At 38.9% G+C, this 14,842-nt stretch overlaps 1 protein-coding gene across 4 annotated transcripts in view; it reads right to left on the reverse strand.

The window, feature by feature from the left end:
* RAP1GDS1 (Rap1 GTPase-GDP dissociation stimulator 1) overlaps positions 1–11,460 on the reverse strand; it is a 129,560-nt gene extending 118,100 nt beyond the window's left edge. For all 4 annotated transcript variants that reach the window (XM_010953558.3, XM_045515714.2, XM_045515713.2 and 1 more), the window contains exon 1: positions 11,259–11,460. In XM_010953558.3, the coding sequence (XP_010951860.1) occupies positions 11,259–11,262 (4 nt within the window). In that variant the 5' untranslated portion in view covers positions 11,263–11,460. The remainder of the gene's footprint in view (positions 1–11,258) is intronic.
* Between the last annotated feature and the right edge of the window lie 3,382 nt (positions 11,461–14,842).

A 14,842-nucleotide genomic window follows, 5' to 3' on the forward strand; every position in this document is an offset into this window, starting at 1 on the left:
TTAATTTTCACAATAACTTCTTAATTTTAAAATAACTGTATTAATTTTCAAACAGTAGTAAAAGTTCAATTTTACCACAATCTTGAATACAATTAACTCTTTAGTAATTCAAAAGCTGTAACAGAAATCTCAGACATTGCAAATTTAAATACTTTCAAGAGTTAAATAGAGTACTGAGTGAAATTTGTAGGATTTAAGATAACAGGAAGAAGTAATGAATCAAGGACCTTATACCCTGCCTAAAGGACAACTATAATTGATTGTCACCAATAGAAATACAGGTTCAGGATTCTAAATGTTAAATTTTTCAAAAAAAGTTAATGAATGGTAGCTCACAGCGAAAAAAAAGAATGTGACAATGAATATATGTATGTTCATATAAAACTGAAAAACTGCTCTACACTGGAATTTGACACAACATTGTAAAATGACTATAACTCAATAAAAAAGTTTAAAAATAAAAAAATTTTTTGAAATAGAAAAAAAAAGAGTCAAGCGGATTTTTATCAGCAATTTCCTGATTATTTAAATGTTGACAACTAATTCCAAATTCTAAAACTTTACTAAAAAAATCCATCTGCAGAGTATATTTGGCCTACGGACTGCTGGTTTTGCAAGCTCTATTATAAACATGCCTGTCATCACTAAAGGGTAATAATGTTAAATTAAACGTTGAAGATGGACTTGAATCTGTAGTGACTCTATAATATAAACAAACAAGTATTTACTGAATGCCAATTGAAATATGAAATGTTGAACAACTAAAATTATATTATTGAATGTGTTAAAGGAGTCCAAGAAGTAAGAAGTGTCCAGAGAAATAGAGGTCGATATGAGAGGTCAGAAGTTGTCTTCATGGGCTAGACTCAGGAGAATGTATAAAGAGAGAAAAGTTATTCTAGTAGGAGGAATAACATGAAAAATGGTGTCTTGGTGGTACCACTGATGAAGACTATTTAGGGGACAGTGAGATGATCAAAGAAAGATGCATTTCAGAGAGTAGTGAGAAATACAAGAGAGGTAGCAGATTTCTATGGATCCTGAAAGCTGAGCATAGTTTAGAATTGATGTGATAGGCCATTGAAACAATATTTGATTCTTCAGTAGGAAAGTGGTATGATCGATGCAGTGTCTTAAAAAAGATTAATCTGCTCATAGTATGTAGAAAGGATTGGAAAGCAGAGTTGAATATTGGAAAGGCCTACCAAGAAATGGTCTCAGGAGTACAGGAAAGAGATGAGGGCCTGGACTCCAGCAGTAGAAATAGGGGAGTTTTCCACTAACCTACTTACTTGAATGAATCTTTGTTATTAACTTGTTCATGTGTATGTGGGTGTCTCCACATGTGCTTTTTCTTTTTTTTTTTTTTTTTTTTTCATTAATAAACTGGAGCTACCTTAGCATAATGAACAGAATACTAGTATAGGAGTTAAGAAATGAAGATTCTAGATCTGACACTGCCCTTAACTAAATGTGTGAAATGGGATATATCTCTTAACTTCCCTGAGCTTCAGTTCCATAATCTGGACAGAAAGAAAGAGAACCATGATGTCACTGTTTGAGGTCCTGGATCTTACAATTCCAAAAACCAACAATCTGAAGTATTCAGATAAAAATGGTTTCTGGTTTCTTTTGAAAGGTCTGAAAATTTGGCTTCCTTTGGCCATTATTTGTAACATGGCAAAGCCGGCTGCAGTTGAGTAAGGAAGTCTCCTTTTACGTTGGGCACATAGACCCACCATTTCCTGTTGTAGCCCTACAGTGAGGCCCAAAGTTAGCTGCCATTCACCATGCTCTCATTGTTGTTTTTACTATGGTAGAGAAACATTTTTCTAAACTTTGTCTTTTATCACAGGTAATGAAAGACAAAAAGAAAGATTTTCTTTTCAAGAAGAATGAGCGAAAGTATACATTTTTATAGAAATAAAATATTCCTTTGATTTAATATGCAAAACAAGTGCATCTATGTGAAAATATCACCATTTAACCCTTTTTAATCATATAGTTTCATTTACATTTAGAAACCCTGGTTTACACATTGGAAAGCTACTGAAAAAATATCTAAGGAGTGAATTGGGTAGATTCACATTTTAGAAAGAGTACTCCAGAAGCATGGGAGAACATAACAGGTGGACTGCTGAAAGAGCCTCTGCTACAGAGCGGTCTCAAGAGGTGAACCGACATGTTTACAGTGGAGAAAGGCAGACAGGACTGATTCCAGGAGGTAGAATTGTTTGAAATTACGGAACCCAATGGGTTTTGGAAGTAGAATAACTCTAGATTTTAGGAATGCTGACTAGATGGATGGTGATACCATGCAGTGAGCTACGGAATTCACAGGGAGAAAAAGTCTTAAGAAAAGGTGATGTAGTAAAGCATTACTCTATAGCAGGAGTCAGAGAATAGAGCCCATTACTTGTTTTTATACAGTCCACAAGTAAAATGGTTCTACATCTGTAAATGGTTGAATAAAATCAGAAGAATATATTTCATGATATTCAATTATATGAGATTCAAATTTCAGTGTTTATAAATGAAGTTTTATTGGGACACAATTTCTTTATTGTCTATATCTATATTCACTTTACTACAACAGAGTTGAGTAGTTGAGACAACAACCATAAGTGCTACTCTCATCACTTCACACTGCTGCATGATGCACTACAAATTGCAGTGACACAGTTATGACTGTCCAGTGTTTCAAGTACCATGTGTATTGTCATACCACAACATTTTTTGACCATTACATTGAAACAAAAAAGAGAAAAGTACACCTCAAATGTCATGCTTTTAAGGTTTAAAGTGGCATATGTATTATTTTGTTACTGAATTAGATGGCAAACCATTATATTGTGCAGGGACACTTTAGCTATACTAGAAAAATAACACACACCTATATTACCAGACTAAGTATTCATCATATTCACAATTCATAGGATAGTAATTGTCAGAGGAATCAGAAAATAAAAAACAAAGTACATCATCATAGTAGAATTTCTTCACAAAAATAAAAAGTGAAAATGAAGTTGCAAACAAAGTAAGTCTCTGAGTGGCTCACTTGTTAGTCAAGCAAGGAAAGCTGTTTACTCCTGGTGAGCTAATTAAACTGTATTTTGACTACAGCAACCAAGAAATATTTCAAGAGGGGGAAAAACTTGTTTTAAGAAGAGCCTTTCAGTGAGACTAGCTACGTGAACAGTCAAAGGCACTACAAGCAATATAAATATCCAATTAAAAAGATAAGGCAAATAATTTTGAAAGGTTTTCCTTGGTTCTTGACAAATTGACAGATATTTGTGATATTGCATAGTGCTATTATTTTCAAGAAGTCATTGCCAAGCATGAAGTGACTGAAGAATTAGCCTTGATGAAGACTGTATAGAATATGCAAAAATATTATTAAACTTGAGAAAATATTAATTCAGTACAACCTGAAGTGGAATCTACTAAGATGTATTACAACTGATGGTGGTAGAGATATGTGAGGAATAGAAAAGGGCTTAATTGAATAAAGTTACAAAGTTTGTGAAAATAAATTGTTTAAAGTCTATGTTTCTCATTATATTACTCATCAGCAGGTATTCTGGGGGGGAAATATTTCAAACTATGATGTGGTATTAAACCAACAGTATCAACTTCATTCACTCTCACAGATTTAATCACTGTCAGTTTTTGTATCTTCATAAGAAATAGAAGCTGAATATCCTAACTTGCCTTATCACACAACAGTTTAAGGGCTTAGTAGTTTTATTGTAACTTTTTTGAGCTCAGGGGTGAGATAGAAATTTCTGAACAAAAAGAAATGCCTTCAACCATTATTATCAAACAATGAATGCCTTTGGAAATTGTATTTTGCCACAGATTTGATAATGTTTCCTTGAATTTGACCTGAAAATCAAGGCCAAATGGTGCTTATATGTGAAACATACTATGTTAAGTCATTTTGACAACAGTGTTCAAATCACAAGTAACCATCAATCTGCTTTATACACTTCTTGTCGTATCAAAGGTTAAAAGAAGCAGCTCTCTATGCATATACAAATTTGCAACAGACATATTGTGCAAACTCAAACTATAGTTCCAGCAGTATTTTTCAGACCTCACTGCAAGTGCAAAAGAAACTTCCATATATCAGATCCATTTAACTATGCAATTGAGGAGCTTCCACCTAACTTTCAACTGGAAGTGGTTAATCTGCAGTGTAAACAGCAAGCTAAATGGCAAATATCAAGAGAAGAATCTAAAATAATTCTATAAATGCCTTCCATATAATTAATATGTTCATTAAAATCATATGCCCATGGTTTGAGAGCAGCATTTGGTAGTACCTATCTGTGTGAACACATGTTTCAAAGACAAAATCAATTAAATGACTTTACAGATCTGCATTAACAGGTGAACAACTGCAATCAATTCTGATGATAGGTTAATGCTGAATCCCAATTAAGTGAAACCACTATCTCAAAAGAGGAATTACAATCTTTTCATTAGGAGACCTGTATCACAACAAATCATGTTCAATTAATGCTGTATTTTGAATTTACTCAATAAAAATTTTGTGGATATTTGTATTCTCTCATCATATACATTTTCACTCTTATCTATGTCATATCTTTGATTTTGCCTCTTGGCCTACAAAGCCAAAAATACTCACCATCTGGCCCTTTAAGTAAAGAGTTTGCAGACCTCTGCTCTACACTCATGCTATTCAAAGTGCAGCAGCAACTGGAAATGTCTTGGCAAGGCAAATTCTTGGCAAGGCAAATTCTTGGCCCACCCCACAACTACTCAATCAGAATTTCTGAGGGTGGGCCTGGTAATTTTTTTTTTTAAACAAGTTCTATTTACAAGTGATTCTTATACAAAATATAGTGTAAGAATCAGTGCTCTAAAACAGGAGATTTTTAGCTGTGTCTCCTTGGATAAATTATTTAATTCTATGAGTCAGTAAAATGAGGAGAGTGTCACCCACTTCACAGAACTGTTAAAAAGATTAACACTAAAATTTTAAAAACATGAAAAAAGTAAAGTTTAACATAATAACCGATATCAATAATTCTTAATAAATTGTAATAAATGGCAATTATTAATTCATAGGTGTACTGGAGCCCCTTTGCACCGGCCCATGAGATATGATAATTAAATTTTTAGGAATTTTGTGAGGCAGGTATTAAAACAGCCATTATTGAAAATTAAATTTCATACATTTTAAGTAAGTTATATTGAAACAAAGCTATTAATATTCAAAACTCATCACTACTTAATTACTAAATGATATTATTACCTGTATTTATGAGGTTATCATGTCTATATGGTGGGTATACTATATAATGGTGTGCTGCATCTCATTTCTTCACAACCATGCATTCACAGGAAATCAACCACCACAAATCAGAACTTTTTGGAGAAGAGCTTCTGGCCAAACATTAATCAGCACACCTCTCATTATCATTATTAAAAATTATACAATGAATTCAGTTTTGAACTCAGTGAGTTTGAATTAACTATGCAGGTAGGGATATCTAAAAATCTACTAGATAAAAAGATAGAGCCCAGGTATATGCTTTTAGGCACCAATACCCTAAATAGCATTTAGATAGTATTTGAAGCCATAAAAATGGACAAAACTGAGCAAAACAGGCTTTAGAGAAAGGGTCAGATACAGAACCCATATTAAAAAAAATTCATTTTATGAACAAAAAGTCAGAAGAACTTTGGAGTTTATAAGTACAGCCAACTATGGTTAGCAGCTCTATTTAACTACTTCCATTTATCACTATCCTAATTCTCAGTTTTAACTCCTGGAATGCTTCTAGCAACAAAAGTTGTATAGATAGATGTACTGAGAGAATTACATTACTCTGCAATTTGAATCCAGCATCCATATCTTAGCCAGCATGGGTGATGGTATTTTGGGACATCTATTTAGACAAAGCTAACAAGTTGGTTCATATTCTGAAGTTTCTACCTCAAGCAGACAATACCCTTTGAACAATAAAGAAAAACAAGTTATATAGGGATGATTATAACATACTTAAGACATCAATGATACCGAATATAATTCAAAGTTTAGTTTCAAAGAATCAGAATTCTAGAACCAAAACAGACTTTATAACCTATTCCTTTATCTTAATTTTTATTGCTCTTCTCTCCATAAGAGCTATTTGCCAAGTTAAATGTCTAGGAAAGCATTTTAAATTGAATTTTTTCCTTATCAGTCATCCAAACATTTGGTTATCTAAAATTAACATGAAGTTTCCAAAGGACTGGATCTTCCTTGTTCATTCCTCCTTGATGTTCATGAATGAATATTAAAAATTTACATAATTCTTCATGGCTATTGCTGGTAACATCAATATCTCCCAAATCACCAATTTCAAATTCAGATGATCTAGAATCTCTGGAGAGAGCAACCACACTATTTCCCCAAAGGCACCTAGAAGCTCCAACATTCCACTGTGAAAGTTAAGACTCTATGGTTCTCAAAATGAATTAAGGCTATTATACCTTTCCAGATAGTAGTACTAGAGACTTCAGAATATGACTCTACCAAGGATAGTGAATCCAGCCCTTCTCTCATATGAAAAACAAAAAGGGCATTATACAAAATAGATATAAAGCCAACATAAGAAAAATGATTGAACTAGTCAATTTATCATCTATGCTCTTTTAAAATAATAACTTTTAGTGATAACCAGCTTACAAAAGTATTTTGTTGCTCTACCCTGAATTGTAAAGAACAAATAAAAGTACCATTTTTTACTATTTATCTATGAAACCAACCCTGGTCTTAGAAATACAAGCCAAAAAGGAAAAGATTTATCTATAAGGCTAATACATATTTACAGAGAAAAACAAAAACTTCAGAAATTAAGCATATAATTAGAGGCATACATATAACTAGAGAAATTTCAAATTCACAAAGACTAATAGTAAATAAAGTGATAATAACCATTCATCAGTAGAATATCCTCTATGCAAAATGTCATGTGAAATTATAAAACCATTTCTAAACTCACTGTGCATGACAGATACTGCAAAAATAAAAAGTGTACTATATAAAGTCACAAAGACATGAAGAGTGGAATGTCAAAGAAATGTGAGGCACTATGGTGAAATTACAAATTATTCTCAGGCAAAAAAAAAAAAAAGCCCAATACATGTCATTCCATGTAAAGTGCAACATGTAAAAACTGTTTAAAGAAAACTATGCTTACTTACAGATCTTTAAATCTGTAAGAGATATCGTACTACTACACATAGCGAACTGTTTCCACTTACTCATTATCCACTTAGTCTTTACCACTGACCTCCATATCTATCATACTTCTTAAAGCTGCTTTTTAGAAAATACACTAGGTAATATCCTGACCAAACCACATCAACTTGGAGCCTTTTCTCAGTCCTTATTACTCTGACTGTTTTAAAACAACAGACATTGACCATTCTCTCTTGAAAGAAACCACATGCCAATTCCAGTCTTTCACTCCTAAATACTACTACTGTCTTTTTCAATGTCAGCTCATTTCATTCCTTTTCCCTAACAATGGGGCATTCCTCAAGGTTCTTAATCAGTGACAAATTTTCTTCTTCTTTGTTGACTCTCATCCTCCTATCATCTCAGGATATTAGTGGATAACGTCCAGATCTCTAGCTCAATTCCTCTCTTGAGAGTTAAAATAACTTTCTGTTAAGCATCTCTTACCTAGTTTCAGTTAGTCAACACATTTTTACTGCATAGCTCCTACGTACATGCTAGACACTAGAGTTAGAAAAGTATTCAAAACCTAATTATGAGAGTCCCTGTCATCAAAAAGCAGAGAATCTAAAAGGCAAGCTTAAACGGTCCAACTCATCAGATTCAACATTGACTACTCATGTTTCCTCTTCCAATGGATTAAATATCTATTTAACAGATCCCACATTCTAGGTAATAATGTGTGACTCCTTTCTTAATTTCAAATTTAAATCCTGTTCTTTGTTTGCAATATTCTACTCCCACTGCCATAGCCTAGTTCAGGACAGTATATATTTTCACCCAAATGGCAACAACCACCTTCTGAAATATTCTCTAGTTTCTCATTCAATCCATCCTACACTCAACTGACACATTTACTTTCCTAAACCACAGATGTGTTCTATCACTTAAGTACATAAAAAGGTTTAATAGTCCCTCAATAGACAAATCAAGTCCAAAAACTTCAGCTTGGTATTCAAGGCCCTCCATTATCTGTTCTTTACCTATTAATACTTTTTCATCTCTCTCACTCACTATTTCCTTATCTTTTGCTCCAGCCAAATATGGTTATTTAATCATGTCCTGAAACTGCTTGAATGTTCCTATCTTTATATCTTCATTTATGTCATTTCTTCATTTAAGTAATTTCTCTCCCCCCACCCCCATCCTGATTAACAGTCTCCATTTATTTCTACCTTTCAGAAGCTTAATCAACCTTTGGTTTAAGTAACATTATTTTTCTAAAACATTCTCTCCAACCTTTGAATCTTAAAGATATGTGAAGGTCTTCTGTATCACTCATATTTTATTTCTATTATAGTTATCTGTGTATAGTTATCTATGTATCACATCATTCCTGTTAAGATTATAAGCAACTTGAAATATGAATGTCTTATTCATCTTTATCCTCCCACAGTACACTCCATATGGTTGGTATTCAAAAAATATTAAGTACACATTGAATTTACAATAAAATATATACATAAAATAATAGCCATGTTCCGTAAGATTACATAGGAAGTTTCCTTCACTTTCTTATAGAGAAAAATCACTGCCATGAGAATATCTTTTTTAAAAATCACCTTCTTTATTTCTTGAAAAGACATTAAAAAGTGATTTTTTTTCTACCATTAATCAGTATACTCCTTGTGTATATATGAATTGTTATAATAACTTCCTTGGCTTAGAATATAAAATTGCTTTCAATTTTACGTTAATGTATGTACCTACTGATCATAAATAAAATCACCTTACCATTGAAAACAGCAGTGTACAAGGAAATAGCTTTGTAGTGGTGGCTGCTCCAAAACCCATACCTGTGAGACAATCTTTTTTTTAAAAGAAGAGGAGTCATAGTATAATTATATTTCGCTATTCCCACTTCCTCCACACCTCCATCACCTCCATAATATCTACCAACCTAAATGTTTGTTCAAAGCCCATGCTTTCGGGTTCACAAGTTGAAAATAGATGGGTTTTCACATCAATTAATTCACCAAAGCTTTACTAAATACCTACTATATGGAAAGCATTGTTGGGGGACCCAAAAATTAATAAGACATAATTTTCATCTTCTGAAACTCATGATTAAATGCACAACACACACATAAACAACTCCATTATAAAGCAGATTATGTAAGAGCTAAAAAGCTTCCAACAAGGTTCAAACAGTATTAGGAGAGAGTATGATTTAATCAGAGTATTTGAGAAGACGGGAGATGTGTTTCTATTTGGACTCTGTGAAATCAAGCAATAACATTCAAGATTAATTATTTTTATGTAAAGTATTTAATTTATTTTTTCACTAGTATTGCAACAGAATTGAGTTTTTTCTGAGAAGGTATTGATTCAATATGTAAGTTAAAATTTTAGTTAAATGGAGTTTTTAGCTCACCTTGAAACATGGGGGAAATGTACTTTACAAGCCAGACTTATGGCCGATAATTAAGAAGAAAATTTTTGTTATGTTCAAGGGAAAGACAATGTGTCCAATAATCTGAACTATATTTATTTAAAATTCTACTCCTAGAGAAAGGCTAGGTATATATAAATGGGCCACCCAATTTTTCACAGAAAACTGTCCAGCAGAACCAATAGTACATTAAAAAGGAAAAAACTGAACAACCAAAAATAAAATTCAGGGCCCTATAGTCATTTTTCATTCATACCACCTCCTCTTGCAACAATGACCTCTTCCTGATATATGGCCAAAGGTCTGAATCAGAGCTTGGAGCATTTGCTTTTCGAATAAGCTCCATCGACACCATTTCTAGATTTAGATACTTCCTTGAAGATTCTGAGTTGCCATGACATACCTCTGGACGTGTTGAACACTGTATTGACAGATGAAAGGACCACACTCATCTCAAGCTTAAAATAATTTGCACGGAAGGGGTGGGAAAAGTCCGAGATCACAGATTGCCAATTAAGCAAATTTTAAAAAGAGGAAACTATAACAGACAGAAGTCGAAGCTAACTGGGGAACATGAAGAAGTATGGTATTCCACATTGCTACTGGGTTGTTTTATTTTTAAGCTTTCGCCCTTTAATAACATTACAATTTTTGTAATTACTGAACTTAACAATTAAGGAACATGTTACGACAAAAAAAAAATCAGGATAAATTGCATATAGTTTTATAAGACATATTTGCTTTTAAATATTTCACCCAAAACTCTTAAGATTAACTATAAACACAAAAGAACTAAAATAAGATTCTGTAGATTTCGACAAGGGAAGCTGGGGAAGAATAACTAACATGTAAGTTCGGTAACATATTACACACAGGGTGCCGTTTCCTGCTACAGAAGGCAGGCGAAGGAACCAAGAAAATGGGTTGAGCACAGGAATACTGCACACGGTAGTCACCCAACACCAATTCAACAGCTAGCGGCTCTATCCATCCCTCCTCACGTTCCTCGTGGCCTCTGACAAGTCATCCTCTCAACCTATGAGACTGTCCGCTCTCCCCCATCGAAAATAATTTCCGTGCAGGTTGTAAAATCACCCCCACAAACTACTTGCTCACACTTCCCCGCCCCGGGATGAGCAGTCCCCAAGATGGGGAAAGGTCGCCCAGACAGGGAAGTTACGTGAAGTGGTCTTTCTCGCGTCCCACCGGAGCCTCCAGCCCAGCAGCCGCAGGGGAAAGGAAGCGGGCGGCCTCCGAAGAAAGCGGGATGGGGCAGCGATGAGAGCCCGCGAGGCAGGCTCCGTGGTGCCCGCGCACCGGTTCGGGCAGGAAGAATGGAGGAGGGGAGGCGAGGCTGCGAGGTGCCCGAGAGCCGGGCGGCGGTCCGGCCCCGCCGCCGGCACGACCCCACCCGCGCTCGGGACCCTCCCAGCCCGCGGACGCGGCGTGCGTTCCGCGTGCGCCGACTCTCCCCGGAGGAACAGCCACAGCCTCACACCCGTGGGTTTGAGAAATCCGGCAACTTTGCGCGAGAAATGCTTCCCACCCTGCAACACGCCGAGAAAGAGAAACATGTCAGGCGATGACGGGGGAGGAAGGATGACTTACCCATGTTCCCTCCAGAGGGTGAGAAGCCGGCAGGGCGAGGCGAAGGTCTCCGGTGCGGGCGGCGCGGCGCTATGTCCTCCCTCTACCTCTGTCTCTCCCGCAGCCAAGGAGGGACCCGCGGGGGGCGGCCGCCGGGGAGGAGGAGCAGCTGCTGCTGCTGCTGCTGCTGCTTCTGCTGCAGGCGGCGCGGCCGCGGCGGGGGGCGGGGGGCGGGGCGGGGTAGGGCGGGGCGGGCGCAGCCTGCGGCGGGCGCGGCTCGGAGCGGGCGGGCGGGCGGCGGAGGCGGCGAGCCGGCCTGAGGAGCGCCCGCCCCGACTCGCGTTCCGGGAGTGCCCCGCCCTTCGCACCGAGCATGCTCAGTGCTTCCCTCTTTCCCCGGGGCAAGTGAATCTGAGCGTGCGGGTGGGCGTGTGTTTGCGGACCGGCTGCAGCTGCGGCGGAGGAGCTTGATGGCGGCCGCCTGAGGAGAGGAGATTGGCCCCTGAGCAGGCTGGGCTCTGGGACGCTGAGCCCGAACTACAACCGTACGGCTCCGTTCCCTGACCCCGGGAACCCACACCCGGAAAGCGGACCCATGTCCATTACGGGACAGCCGGGGTGCACAGGCGGGAATTTCTCGAAGGTGGAGACGCTGGGCCTCTGACCCGGGAGGGTGATTGGGGAGCAAAGCGGATGTCCTGAAACGAAGCTGGAGGGGACGTACTGGCGCTGAGGCCAGCGCCTCTTGGAGATAGATACCTGAGGACGCCCATTTTCAGAGCAGCCTGTGGGCCCGCTGGGCACAGAGCAGGGAGGTGGCCGCTGGGAGGGCGCTTAGTATTAGCAGGCATATCAGCGGGACAGTTAAGACTGTCCTGGCTGTGGCCAGTTTAAAAAGAGAGGTCCGGGCAGCGAGAGGAGTGACCGCCCCAGGATTTCTTTAGAAAGTGTCGTTCTCCTTCCTAGAGGAGCGCGGCCTTCCCTTCCCCTGAGGACACCTGAAAAGCCTTGTAACAAGGGTGCCCTGGCCGTCGGGCTCCACCCTATGGGATGTGCCCAGCTCTGCCCGACTCCCTCAGAACGCGGCACGAGCAAGGTTGCCAAGGCAGGAAAATAAAAGCGCCGAGTTGGCTGCGGCCCCGCCGGGTCGACCGGCGGGAGTTCCCTCGGTCTGCCGGGCCGCCGCCGGCTCCCCGCACCTCCCCGGCCTCGGGGAAAACGTGAGGTTCGCGCTCCCTTTCGAGGGCGCCGTCCCCACTGGGCATGCGCGCGAGGCGAAGGCTGGTCCTGGGTCCCCTGGCCTGGGGGAGGCCGGGGCAGCCTTCCGTTTCTCTGCACCCTGCTCGGGCCCTGACCCGTGTTTGCGGTAAGGAGTCAGGTCGCTCTCCCGAGGTAGCAGCAACTGCAACCCTCCGGGGGAAGGGCGCAGTCAGCCACACAACCTGAGAAGGAGATGCTGAAGAGCTAAGTGGAAATTTCTTTCCCTTCTTAACTTTTACTCTTTGAACCCAGTGTTGAGAAAAGGGGCTCCCCACCCTTTATCCGTGGCCCCTCTCACAGTCAGATCAGTTTCCACTTGTGTGACTGGTACTACAAGCACGCAAGTCAGAATAGGCCTTGTAATTTGTTGAGCAGAGAGCAAATTTTCTAAAACAAAAATGAAACATAGTTAAGAGAGGTTTGGTGAAACAAGAAAATACAATTTAACTACAAAGGTCAAAGCTATTAGACTTTTCTGTTGCCCAAGACAATAAGGCACTTCAGTCTTCTGCATTACTTCCCTTTCTGTGATATAAGAATGCTCTTGCTGTTTACATCAAAACAGCCTTAACAGGCTTGAATTAGTTTCCTAGGACTGCTAAGTACCACAAATTGGGTGGCTTAGAACAACAGAAATGTACTCTTACAGTTCTAGAGGCCAGAAGTCTGAAATCAAAGTGTGGTTAGGACTCACTGAAGGCTGTAAAGAATTTCTTCCAGGCCTCTCCTAGCTTCTGGTCGGTCCTTGGCCTGTGGTTAGCATAACTCCAGCTTTCAAATGGCATGTCTGTTCATATTTTTCTTTTTTATGAGCACACTAGTCATTTTTGATTAGGGGCCCAACTACTCTAGTATGACCTCATCTTTAATTGTGTCTGCAGTGACCCTATTTCCAAATAAGGTCACATTCTGAGATACTAGAGGTTAGGACTTCAACAATAAACTTGGAATAAACTTGCAGAAAACATGATTCAGCCCATAACACACCAATGTGAACTACACATGTTAGGCAGTTTAGATAGAAATGAGCACTGGGCAGGGGAGAGGAAGGGGAGGGAACAACCAAGAAAATAATAGTATGTCTGCATTCAGGAAAAGGGACTCCAGAAATTTTTACTTTCTCTAAATGAGGGCCAGTAAAAGAAGCCAGTTAAAATCAAAGGATTGCAGCTGCGCATGGGAGGGGGCCCTGATATAACCTGACCCAATGAACCTGCTCAAAAGAGGATGGGCATGCCAGAGCGCAGGGAACCTGAGCTGTCAATCAATCAATCAATCAATTACGAAAACGCCCCTAAGACAGGATATAAGAACAGGAAAAACAAAGAAACAGCACCATTTTCCCCTCTCTTGGATTGGCCCGCTCCCAATTCCTGGGAGTGTACTATCTTTTACTATTTTTTTTAACTTCACCAATAAAAATCTTGCTTATATCACACTTTCTGTCTTTTGTCAAAAGTTCTTTTTTTTGGGGGGGTGACTAAGAACCGAGGTAATTCTTATTTCCCTTTTCCCGGTCATGCACACACGCACGCACACATACACTCACACACATGCCCCTACCATGTTCTACATTCATTTGGATCTCTCCAGAAGACCACCCTGAGGTCTTTGTATCACTGCTCCTCATTTTTATCGCTCTCTCTTTCCTTCACCTACATCAATCTCTGCCAGATTCTCAAGTTCGTGAGCTTCACTTTTCCTTCTACTTCCTTTCATAGCTATATTTTACAATAGTTTCTAAGAGCATCTTCTATTTTTCATTTGGATGCATGAATTGAAACTAGCAAAAGCAGCTGAAGAGGTTTTGTGATCTCCCACCTGACAAATTGCTGTGTAGCCCCAGTGAGACCTGATGCTGACTGCTACCTGAGGAAGTGGGCGGGTATAATGCCTGCCCCTTTCACATACACCACCAGTTCCCCTCCCCTCCCTTGTCTTCTCCTGTTATAGGAATATAGCATTTCCCTCATATCTTCACTTTTTTCCTTTCTCTTTTTATTAAAAAGTTGTCTACATGAAAAAAAAAAGTTGTCTACATGAGGCCTTCCCTAGCCATTTTCTCTAAAATCTCAACACTAGCCCCAGTTTCATACTTTATTTTTTCCTTAGCACTCATCACTAAGATAATATATATTTTGCTTATTGGCTGTTACCCCCATTTAAATTTAAGCTCCCCAAGGGGAGGGATTTTTGTCTGCTTTATTTGCCATTATACCCTGAGTGCCAGAACAATGCTAACACACAGCCAGTGCTCCATTTAAAAACAAACAAACAAAAAAAAAACTGTTGTATGAATGAAAGTCTTTTCATTCTTTCTTTCAGAGTTTTTGTCTTAAAAGAGA

The sequence above is a fragment of the Camelus bactrianus genome, chromosome 2 (assembly GCF_048773025.1).
Source record: "Camelus bactrianus isolate YW-2024 breed Bactrian camel chromosome 2, ASM4877302v1, whole genome shotgun sequence".
NCBI lineage: Eukaryota > Metazoa > Chordata > Mammalia > Artiodactyla > Camelidae > Camelus > Camelus bactrianus.